Genomic DNA, 11,807 nt, shown 5'->3' with positions numbered 1-11,807 from the left:
CCCCTCTCCCCGCTGTCCCCCCACCCCGTCCCGGGGTCCCCCCGATGCCGCTCGCGGCCCTCCCGCCCCCATGGCCGGTCCCCCGCAATAACCGCTCCCCCCCGCGCCGCTTCCGGCGCCGTCGCCACTCGCCCGGTCCGCCCCGCCCGCCGGTCCCCCTCGGTCCGCCCGCCCGCGCGTCTGCGTTCCGGCGCGGCCATGCTGGGGCTCGGCGCGGACGGGCCGGTGCGGCGGCTGCTGCGGGCGGGGGAGGGGGCCAGGTGTGAGGGGAGGGGACAGGAGGGACGGGGGAGGGGGCCGGGGGTGACAGGAGGGGGTCGGGACACCGAGGAGGGGGCCGGGGGGGCTTGGCGTGGCCGGGGCGAGCTCTCGGCCGAGCCGTTCCCTTTTTCCCTTCGCTTCTCCCTTTCCCTTTTCTCTTCCATTTCCCCTATTCCCTTCTCCCCTTCCCTTCTGCCCTTCCTCTCACCTTCCCTTCTCCCCCTCCCTTTCTCCCTTCCCTTTCTCTCCTTCCTTTCCCCGCCTTCCCTTTCTCCCCTTTCCCCTTACCTTCTTCCCTTCTCCCTTTCCCCCTTCCCTTTTCTCCCTTGTCGCTTTCTCCCTCTGCCCTTCCCCTGTTCCCCTCCCCGGCCGGCCCGTGTCCCTGCCCGTGGCCGTGCCCGTTCCCATGTCCGCGTTCCCGTTTCCAGGCACAGGGTGATGCGGCACTGGGGTGTCGTGGGGGGCGCGGCGGCGGCGCTGGCGGCGGGGCTGTACGTGCTGTGGGGGCCCATGGGCGGCAGGAGACGGCGCCGGAGAGGTACCGGGAATGGGAATGGGGGGACAGGGAATTTGGGGGGGGGGGGCGGCACTGGGATTGGAGGGACTGGGAATGGGGCTGCTGAGTCGCTCAGCCCGTGTGCTTCTGTCTTCTACACCTTGGCACGGCACCCGTTTCTATTTTCCACTGCCAGAGGGCAGGGTTAGATGGGATATTGGGAAGACATCCTTCCCTGTGAGGGTGGTGGGGCCCTGGCACAGGTTGCCCAGAGAAGCTGTGGCTGCCCCATCCCTGGAAGTGTCCAAGGCCAGGTTGGAGCAACCTGGTCTCGTGGAAGGAATCCCTGCCTGTGGCAGGGGGTGGGACAGGGTTATCTTTAAGTCCCTTCCAACCCAAACCAGTCTGGGATTCTATGAGATAACAAATAAGACTGAAATAATTTAATTTTCACGCAATTATAGCACCTAACACAGCGTTCCTACTGACAGATGGTATGTTTTTCCCAGACTTCATGGTGTAACCTCTCACACTTCTCTTTGCAGGGCTTGTCCCAGGCCTCCTGAACCTGGGAAACACGTGTTTCATGAACTCCCTGCTCCAGGGCTTGTCCTCTTGCCCCTCCTTCATCAGGTGGCTGGAGGAGTTCACAGCCCAGTACAGGACAGAGCAGAGCAAGTCCCAGGAGCACCAACACCTTTCAGTCACTTTACTGCAGCTCCTCAGAGGTATTGGAATGTTTTCCTCTTGTGGTAAACTAAGAATAAAATATTTACCATAAACATTATAATTTTTAGCCTTTTTTCCCAAAGAAAGAAGTTCCTGTGGTTTTATTCCCTGTTTAATTTTCCTCTGTAATTTTGAACCCCTTGGCCAAGCTCAACCACCTTTCACAGAGGGGCAGAATTCTATAAAAAAAGAAATTCTTAGCAAGGAATTTAAGCTTTTTTTTCCCAAGATTTAAATTTTCCAAAAAATCTGGACTATTAAATGAGATACTTTGGATGATTTTGGATAAGAAAATTAAAGCCTCTGAGCTCGAGGTGACTCATTTTAGACTTGTCCCTGTGCTAAATTCATCTCAGACACATCTTCAAAATGACCCATTGGCTCTCCCTGGCTTTTCTCACAGGGGTTTGTTTTAAAGGAAGTCCCTTGGAAGTTCTGTCTTGGGATGTTCCTACTAAAATGGTGCCAGTTAAGACGTGCATTGAGCTGCTGTGGGGATGAGGGGGCTTTAACTTGGGGTTTGTGAGCTGTGAAATAGCGATTTCCCCCCATTTCTGGCTCCCCTGACATCTGTCCATGCCCTGTCCCAGCTCTGTCCTGCCAGGAGGTGACAGAGGATGATGTCCTGGATGCCAGCTGCCTGCTGGAAGTGCTCAGGATGAACAGGTGGCAGATCTCCTCCTTTGAAGAACAGGTGAGTCAGGGAACATTCCTGGTCTTACCCCTGGCCAGGGATAATGGACCTGGAGCTATGGGACCAACTGCCCTTGGTGTCAGAGCTGAGTCCTGCTTTAAAAAGGGATGGGAAACAACCATGGGATTGAGAGATGGCATTTACAGTTTGCTGGGATATTCCTCATGGAAAGCCTGCCTGCTTCCAGACCTCAGGATTACCTTCAGACTTGGAACAGCAGAGCCAGGAATATTAAACCAGATTAAACCAGCAGAGATCCAGCCCTACCTTCCCTGTGGCTGATGGTTCTGTGCTTTGCTTCCAGGGATGGACTCCACTCACATTTCCCAATTTTCTTACTTGTACCATCCAAGATTTCTAACCTTTCCAGGATTTCTATTCCTTGTCAGTGTTTCCAGCCCTGGGTGCAGTTGGTCAATGAACTCAATGAATCAATATCTCACTCATAAAATACATTCTGTATTTCCAAGGATAGATTCCAATTAAGCTTTTATTGAATTCAAGGAAAACAAGAATTTGGGCTTAAATTCTTTTATTTTTTCCTCCAAGTGTTTTAGTTTCTTGTGAGTTTATATGGCCCAGAATATCTTTAATACTCTGTGCTGTTATAGAGGTTTTTGGCACAACAGGTGCACAATGGGTGTAATTAATATATTTAATATATTTATATATTTTTATACACTATTATTATTTATTTATGTACTATTATTAAATGGTATTATATATTTATATTATACAACATTATTTAGTAATATTTATTATATATTTATATTACATTAATAAATACATAAGATGGGCTCTGAGCTGTGATTTTTCCCTGATTTCCCGGGGTATTTCAGCCCTCCTGGGGTGTGTTCTGAAGTGTTTTGGTTCTCACTGTATTCCCAGGATGCCCATGAGCTGTTCCATGTCCTGACCTCTTCCCTGGAGGATGAACGGGACCGGCAGCCCCGCGTGACCCACCTGTTTGATGTGCAGGCCCTGGAGGTGACTCCTTTCATTCCATCAGCAGGAGGAGTTCCTGGAATCTGCCTGGATTCCCAACTGTGCCAAGTGTCTGTTTAGAAGCTCAGGATATTTTTATTACGTTCACAAAGCTGCTCTTTGATAGAAATTAATCCATTTGTCAGGCAATTTAAAGAATTCAAAGAAAATGTCTTTGAATTTACACTGATCCTACTTTCCTGAGGGTTTTGCATCCCTAAATCCACTAAATGTAGGGATTTAAATACTAGCACAGAGCAGGAGTCCATCTCAGCAGTTACTCTTATAATGAAAAAGGCTTGAAAACTGCAAAATAGACATTTATGGAGGTAAAATTTATCTTATCCTCCAGTTCAGTGATAAACTTGATGGAAAGTTTCTATCTCTTTTTGCCTAAAATACATACAAAGGTATATAAAACCTCATATTTTAGTGCTCTGAGGCAGAGAATTCTGTAGATTAATTATTCATTTTATTAACAGTGTAAATTATAAATTTGTTTTGTGCCAGGTTTTTTTGTTCTTCAAATAAAAAGAGCCACTAAAACTCCCACAGTTGTTCTAATGCCAGAAAAGCCAATTAGGGACGATGAAATAGGAACATATTTAATTGTTTCTAAGGTTAATGAAATCTTTTTATCTTCCTCTGTAGCAACCAGAAACAACCCCAAAGCAAATAAGCTGCAGAACAAGAGGTAGGATTTTATCTATTCTGGAATATGAATATTCATAGGGGAGTTGCTTTGTTTATTAAGGGAATAATATTAATTGTTCTTTGTCTGTATGGGACTGAAATAAACCTCAGAAATTTAAATAAACCCCCATTAATTATTAGCAGCGGGCCAGAACATGCTTTGGAGCAGTTAATTTTGTTACTGTGGGGCAAAAATGTGGAATTACAGTGATGAACATGGATGTATGGAAAATAAAAGGGTAATTGCAACTTTGTGTTGCAGGATCTCTTCCCCCTGTGTCAAACCACTGGAAATCTCAGCATCCTTTCCATGGGAGGCTGACCAGCAACATGGTTTGCAAACACTGTGAGCACCAGGTACAAAACCAGCTGGTTTTATCTTTATTTATTTATTTATTCATTCAGTTGTCTATCTGTCTAAAATAATTGAAGGAATAAATATATATAAAATATATACATACACATGTATAAAATGCATGTGTGAAAATATGTAATATTTTATATATATATGTTTTTATAATATATATTTTTATATATGTATGAAAAGGGACTTAATTTTTCAGCTGTTTATTGTGGTGTTGGTGAGGAATGAGAATTTGTCACTATTTATCACTAAATATACTGAAGGAAATGAAGTTTGATCCACTTTGTGGGGATAAAAGCTATCTCATCAAACAGAATAATAGCTGTTATCCTATATAATATAATTAATAATATTACCTGACAATGCACTCCCATGGGTAGTGGTTTAGGACTCGCTGTTAATTCAACAAGTATTAAGACTGCAAAAGGGAATTAATTTTCAGTCCAGTTATCTAGAATGAGGAGATGGAGATAACCCGGATAAAGAAAAGAAATACAGAAAACAAATCTCATTTATAGTTCAAACTGTAGGAGTTCATTTGTCCTTTTCCTTCTCTAAACCTTGCAAACAAATTTAAAGGAGTGGGAAGAGGCCCAGTAGTGCCTTAGGCCTGGTGTTCCTGGTGCTGTGCTTGGGAATTGGGGGGTTTGGATCCCATTCCACCAGGGAATTGTGGACAGCACAGGGCAGATGTTCATCCTGTGAGAGTTTGGTTGGGTTTTTTTCTGGCCTGACCTGAGTTCTGGCTCCCTGGATATGTGGAATGTTCTCTTGCAGAGCCCTGTGAGGTTCGACACCTTCGACAGCCTGTCCCTGAGCATTCCAGCAGCTGTGTGGGTATGTATCCCCCTGCTCCAGGATCCAGCCTGTCCCCTTGGAATTGTGGCTTTCTGTTCTCTAGTGCCTTTCTCAGGTGCTGCAGCCTCAGAGTAAATTTAGAGCTACTTTAAGGAGTTTCTTTTCCTGCCCTTTTATAATCCTGTGGTGCTACTGCAGGACCTTCTCACTGACGTGCTGGTGCAAATCACCAATGAGTACAACAAACACAGGGACACCAGGAGGGTTTTCTTTTTCTCCTGGTGAAGGATTTGTCCTTCCTTGGATTTGATCATATCCCAAGGGCTGCTCCCCACTGTGGGAAGGTGCCCTGCAGCTGCTCTCCCAGTTCGCACCTTACCCCACACGGACTTTTCCATCCGGTGATTTCAACTGGGAGTTGTTTCCATTTCGTTTTGGCTCTGATAAACTTCGAGTGCCAAAACACTGCAGATTTTGGGGGGCAAAATGTGCAGGATATTTTCAGATTTTAACACTTTGCTATTTCATTTCTGGTAGTGGTTTGTCTTCCCAGACAGGGAGACTTGCAGTCGTGGAAGTTCTGATTCCTGCCTGCAGAGTGCACTCCTGGACAGCCAGGATTGGGATTTGGACACATGTTGTGCTATTTGGGTTTTGGTTTATACCATCATTGAAGATGATGCCCTTCACCCCTGACAGTGGGGTGGGACAAGAAGGAAGCCTAAATGCAATTAAAAGCTGTATTTCTCCTGTGTAGAGGCTCAGAGAGCACAAAGTGACCCCTGAAATGCTGGAACTAGAGCAAAATAGGACAGGAATCTGTGATTTAAAACCCCAGTGAAGGAGTCACACAGGGAGTCACAGCTTTTCTTACCCACAGGCTTCCATGTTTTCCATGTTTAATCCATGCTGAGGAAGGATCCCCACAATTACATTATCCACCTGCTACACCCAGAGCTATATAGGCATTTTTTTCAGGAAATAACTGTGCAATTCTGTAGTTTCTCTGGAAAAAAATTATTAAAAATCCTTTCCCAAAATTCAGTATCTGAAATTCCTGCAAGTAACTTTGGGTTTTCTTGGCACTCAGGGCCGTCCCATGACACTGGATCACTGCCTCCATCACTTCATCTCCTCCGAGTCTGTGAAGGATGTTGTGTGTGATAACTGCACTAAAGTAGGTCGTTGGAATTTCTACAACCTTTGAGCTCAGTTTTAACCCTGCTGACACAATTCTGCCTTCAGTTTTTAACTCTTTTTCCTTCATGACTCGAGGAAAGACTCTGACCTGCCTGGGATTTCAAATAGTTAACATGGAGTTCTTATCTCAGGGAATATTTTGAGGCTTTATTTATTACTACTATTACAAAACTTAAAAATGTTTTATTCTGTAATTGCCAGGTATTATTTAGATAGTATTTGGGATATTTATTTGTTCTGGTATTGTTTGAACACAAACAGAAACATCAGCTGGAGGTGGGGTTTGTTCTGGAAATGTTTCTGCTTGATTTTGGTTTGGAATTATGATCCTTTAGGATAGGCCAGGAATTCTGAAGAAATTCCTAGGTATAGTTAATGCCCTGAGCCCAGTTCTAGACAGACAATTTGCAGACCTGCACTATGATGTAGAATTGGACACAGCAGTAACCAAATGGCCTTATTTTATTTCCCTTCTGATTTCAGATCCAGGCAGAAGGGATTCTAAATGGACAAAGCATAGAAAACCAGAGAACAACATTTGTAAAGCAATTAAAGCTAGGAAAGGTAAGGCAAACTAACCCTCCAAACCTCTTTCTAAATCCTGTTATACAGTAACTTCTTTCTTTCATGTGTTGCTTCATGTCCATTTCTTGCTATTAGACCATTGTAATGTTTTACTTTTAAAAGTAAACTCATTTGGCAAATATTTGTGGGCATTGAGGCCTCAGTTCAGCTAAACATCAAACTCTAAAGAATGTGAATATTTTACTGTTATTCAGCAAAACACTTAAATGTGAGTTTGGCTGGGTCATGCCTTGCATCAGTTCTTGATTTCATCTATTCCTAACTACTTGACCTTTTTCCCCTGTGCAATCCATTAGTTATTGAGGATTAGCCCATCCCAGGAATCTCTCAAGGGTCTGAGCTATTGCCATGTCTTGGGGACCCTGTTGCCACTGAGCCCACACAGAGACAAGGGAACAGCTCAGGGATGCATTTCCTTGTCCCCTGGACTTCCCACCTGTTTGTTTGCATTTAAAATGTGTTCTGATCCTCCTTTCCTGTGGGATGTTCCTGAAGCTGCCCCAGTGTTTGTGTATCCACCTGCAAAGGCTGAGCTGGTCCAACCAAGGCACTCCCCTGAAGCGACACGAACACGTCCAGTTCAATGAGTTCCTGGTCATGGACATCTACAAATACCGAGTTCCTGTGCAAAAATCCAGCCACAAAACCCCAGAGGAGACCCCTGGAACAAAGGATGGGACAGCAGTGAAATCTCCAGGTACTCTGCCAATAAAATATATCAAGTATTTCTACATTTCACTGAGAAAACATTCTGATGTGCAGAATGAACACAAGAGCAGCATCTTATCGTGGATCTGTGCAAAGAGGACAAGGAGAAATCCCTTTCCCAGCCGCTGTTCCAAAGCTACAGTTCAGTTTTGATCATTTAATTTTATCCTACTAAATATTTAAAAAATCAGAAAACATTATAAAAGATAGCAGAGAACTCACGTGTTTTATGTTTAGAGGATGAAGGAATGTTGAATTTGGAATGTGCCTGGATTTTTCTTGTTAGTTGTCTGTTCTAAGGCTCCAGGACAAGCAGAGAAGGAATGCTGGGAATGGTGAATTCTGGAAAAACAGTTGTAAAATCCAGCTGTAGTAGGGCTGTCCTTTAGGCAGCTCAATAATCTGTTCAGTTGGGATTTTGTAAACGTGGTAATTTTTATATTTGTCATGTAAAAACAATCACTGCTGTGCTTGGATATTGCAGTCCTCTGGATCTGGAAGGGAGTGTGATGTGTAAAGAATTAGAATAAGTAAAATACATTATCATAAGTGCTGTTATTAGCAATATAACAGTAGCATTTAAGTTAAATCACTGACTCTCTCCTTCCTCTGGCAGAAGCAGAACAAACCCCTGGTACCAAACCACTCTTCATGAATGGTGCCTCCTCCTCCTCGTTTTTAATGTCCCCAGGAACTTTTCCACTCGCTGCATTCCCTGAGAGCAGGTAGGTTAGAGATTTGTACCCTGTCTGTCCTTCAAATTGTCTTCATTTAGTCTGTCTTTGTCATGAGGCTGCACAGGCACAGAATTTAACATCAGTCCCAGCTCCTGCCCTTGTCTCTTGGCTGATTTTTAGTAGTTCTTTTCTCTCCTATAGATCTCTTAGAGATTTCTTTCAAACATTTAACAAGCTGGAGATCTTTTCTAGATTTCTTTCAAACATTTAACAAGCTCAGGATCCCTTATAGATTTCCTTCAAACATTTAACAAGCTCGGGATCCCTTATAGATTTCCTTCAAACATTTAACAAGCTTGGGATCTCTCATACATTTCTTTCAAACACTGTATTTAACGAGCTTGATTTCAGCTGCACCTGCCATGGTTCTACTTGGTAAATCAGCCTTGAGGCTCCTCCTGATAATCCTTTTTTGCAGAATCCCAGAACTGTTTGGGTGGGAAGGGACCTTGAAGCTCATTTAGTCCCACCCCTTGCATTGCGCAGGGACACCTCCCACTAGCCCAGGTTTCTCCAAGTCCTGTCCTTGAACATTTCCACGGGTGGGGCAGCCACAACTTGTGCTGGAATTCCACCTGTGGAGCCACATCTTTGTTCCAAAAGCAGTTAGGGGGTGCCGTGGTGTGTGTTTTCCCCGTGCTGACGCTGTGCTCCCGCAGCGCCCCGCTGTACCTGTACCGGCTGATGGCGGTGGTGGTGCACCACGGGGACATGCACTCGGGGCACTTCGTGACCTACCGGCGCTCGCCGAGCCCGCGGGGGGCCCTGGCGGTGCCCGGGCAGTGGCTCTGGGTGTCGGATGACTCCGTGCGCAGGGCCAGCCTGCAGGAGGTGCTGGCGGCCAGCGCGTACCTGCTGTTCTACGAGCGCGTCCACGGCCGCGCCCCGCAGCGCGGCCCCGAGGAGTGACCGCGGGACAGCGGCTGCCCAAAGGCGGGACTACGACTCGCTCGAACTCCTCCCAGCTCCACGTGGCACCTGCTCTGCAAACCACCCCCATCCGAGGTTCCCCTTCCCCGGGAGTTGTGTTTTGTACCAAAAGTCGCCGCCCGAAGCCGTGCGGCCCCAAAGTGTGCGTGTGTTAGAGACGCGTTTGTTGTGTCGGTGATTCTTGTCATCTCAGGCTTCCCAAGGCTGTGTCCCGTGCCCTGACGTGGCAGTTTTCCAAGGGAGATGCTCAGTCCTCCACATTTCACTGCAGGTGTTCCGGAAGGGGGAGCCCTGGGAGGGGTTGGTGGGAAGCTGCTGTTGGCAAAGGCAATGATCTAAGAAACCAAGTGCCTTGAGCTTCCTTGAACAGCTGCATTGCCACTGTCTGAGCCCACTGCATGTCCAGTGTGTCCCAGGAATGCCCCACTACCATGGGATGAACTAGTGGAATCAAATTTCCCTTGATATCCCAGCTAGTCAATCTGTCAAGTCAGGCATCTCCACAAACAGCCACAATCCAAAAATTTCCCTATTCACATAATTTTCCTCACTACTTTAGTTATTTATACATCATAGAAGTCCTTCTGCTGATTCAAAGGGCAGTTTCCTTTTCCCAGGAGGTAATTTTTTTCTCTATTAAGAGCTGAAAACTTAATTTATTGCTCCCTCTCTTTGGAATATAGCTGGAATCAGCACACAGACATGGTTGCTAGTGATCAGTATTGTTATTTCCTTCAGCACTGCTGAATACCATTGCTTGTAGCATCGACTACAATTTTAATGCTGTGATTTCCAAGCTGCTGGAAGTGTTCTAGACTTGCCCTTCCCATTTTAGTGCTGGAAACTGCCATTTCCCACCACTGGACTGGGCTTGGACTGGCTGGGAGTGGGAGCTGAGCTGAGCCCCTGTCTTTGTTAAGTGGAATATCAACAATAGGATCAGCACTGGTAGGCACTTACTGGTCTTGTGAAGCCAGTCTGGGAACACTGGTGTCACTGCACCAGCCCCAGGCTGGCCTGTAAATAGAAGTAAGGTGAATTCTGTTGCTCTAGACTGATGTGCAAAAAAATAAAATCCCAAACAAAGCAAGGAAGAAGAAGCAGCAAAATTTCTCTTTTAAAATTCTCCTGCTTTTCAATCACCAGGAATAAAGTATGTAGGTTATTTTTAGCTCTTTTCTATCCTTGTAAGCTTGGAGGAGAAAACCACTCATCAAAGCTTTTTCAGTGTGAAACAGCAGCTTAAGTTTTCAAATAACAACTGTCTTAATAGTTTTTTAGGGCAACTTTGTACCTCATGTGTTCATATTGCTGCCCAAAGCTCGGAGATGTTTGGAGCTCCTCATAGGAGGCTCCAAACCAGCCAAAGCAGGAGTGGTAATGGATGGATATGCAAAACTATTTACACAACTCATCATTCCAGAGTATGGAGCACAATTCCTGTTCCAGGTAATGCTCATAGTACATAAATAGTGATAAATCCACTGCTGTACTAGTTCCTGGGAAGTCTCCCTGGCTGTGCTAGGCTAGAGTAGCTTGGTTTTAACCTGTTTTAAGTTATAGAAAAACAACAAGAAAGCAAACAAAAATAATCCTGAAGGATGCATAATGCCAAAAAAATGCCCTGGCCACTGAAGTGAGAGCTGAGAGAGCTGGAGAAGGAGCCAGCCCTCCATACTGGAAGCACTGGGGTGCAGCAGGAGCTCTGTGAAGCAGTGCAGGGGATCATCTAAAACCATCACACAAAACCTCTCCCTCCAGCAGATCAACCATTGTACCTCAGAACTCCAACCATTTCCACTGCCAGCAGCGTGTACCCTGCAATATCCATTCTCAACACTCTGTTTAGAGGTTTTATCTGCATTTTGGAGTTCAGCTGAGCAGATGTTTGGTTTAGAACACAGTCAAGCTGGAGGTGAGGCAGAGGATACGCACAGTGTGGGCTGTGTCTTGAATTTGTCAGGACAGGGACATAAAGTCACTTCTTACTGCACAGTCCATGTATTTTCTCTTGCAAAGAGCTGCATTTGCCTTGGCTGTGAGTTGACTCTGGAAGCTCCCTCAAGGGCTATCAAGGGGAGGGATGAGTAGTCAGCATTTGATCCAGCTTTCTCTGTTAGGAAGGAGGAGATGGAGCAAATATCAGCACCTCAGTCCTAGTCCTGAGCTGTGCAAGATCCTCCCACAGCCCACTGTGAGCATCAGACCTGGGCAGGGGTTTGTGACCCAACCCTCCCCTTGGAGGTCACTGGGATCTGTGTTTTCCAGCCAGCCCTCACATTTGGAGCTCACAGGACTCTGTGAAGGTGTTTGTGAGCCAGCCCTCCCCTTTGAGGTCACAGGGCTCTGTGGAGGCACGAGGCTCAAATGCTGTTACTTGTCACAAGCTGCCATGGTGGAGAAGTTGTTAATAAAATGTAAAAAAAAATTAAGACCTCCAAGATGCCATCTGTGTGTTTGGGTTATCCTTGTCTCATTTTGCGTGTTATTTAAAAATGTATATTCTGGTCAAACCACTGCACTGCTGTTTGAAGTTGCGTTTTCACTTCAGGGTATTTTTGTAACTGTACAGTAGCAATAAAAACCCAAACTTATTACAAAAATCACCTGTGTGGGAATTGAAATTAA

At 45.6% G+C, this 11,807-nt stretch overlaps 1 protein-coding gene across 2 annotated transcripts; it reads left to right on the top strand.

Annotated features, from left to right (window-relative positions):
- The first annotated feature begins 148 nt into the window (after positions 1-148).
- On the top strand, positions 149-11,782 carry USP30 (ubiquitin specific peptidase 30). Of its 2 annotated transcripts, XR_010435073.1 has the most exons (14): positions 149-260; positions 690-799; positions 1,303-1,485; positions 2,077-2,180; positions 3,069-3,167; positions 3,816-3,858; positions 4,120-4,214; positions 4,999-5,058; positions 6,110-6,196; positions 6,703-6,783; positions 7,300-7,501; positions 8,129-8,237; positions 8,909-11,423; positions 11,515-11,782. XR_010435073.1 is itself a non-coding variant. In XM_064674918.1 (13 exons), exons 1-13 carry the CDS (start codon positions 199-201, stop codon positions 9,156-9,158), a joined length of 1,485 nt encoding a protein of 494 aa, XP_064530988.1. In that variant the 5' UTR covers positions 149-198; the 3' UTR covers positions 9,159-11,782. The 2 variants fall into 2 exon arrangements, 1 of the variants encoding a protein (XP_064530988.1); XM_064674918.1 differs by having other exon boundaries at positions 8,909-11,782.
- Positions 11,783-11,807: the final 25 nt, after the last annotated feature.

This window comes from Pseudopipra pipra, chromosome 18, assembly GCF_036250125.1.
Source record: "Pseudopipra pipra isolate bDixPip1 chromosome 18, bDixPip1.hap1, whole genome shotgun sequence".
In the NCBI taxonomy this organism is placed as follows: domain Eukaryota; kingdom Metazoa; phylum Chordata; class Aves; order Passeriformes; family Pipridae; genus Pseudopipra; species Pseudopipra pipra.
This window is presented reverse-complemented; position numbering and strand designations above follow the sequence as displayed.

Bases quoted from the DNA above. Each gene is read 5' to 3' on its own strand.
- USP30 (XM_064674918.1), top strand. From the start codon at position 199: ATGCTGGGGCTCGGCGCGGACGGGCCGGTGCGGCGGCTGCTGCGGGCG. The intron at 2,181-3,068 runs GTGAGTCAGGGA...CTGTATTCCCAG, and splicing joins TCTCCTCCTTTGAAGAACAG to GATGCCCATGAGCTGTTCCA. The intron at 5,059-6,109 runs GTATGTATCCCC...CTTGGCACTCAG, and splicing joins GCATTCCAGCAGCTGTGTGG to GGCCGTCCCATGACACTGGA.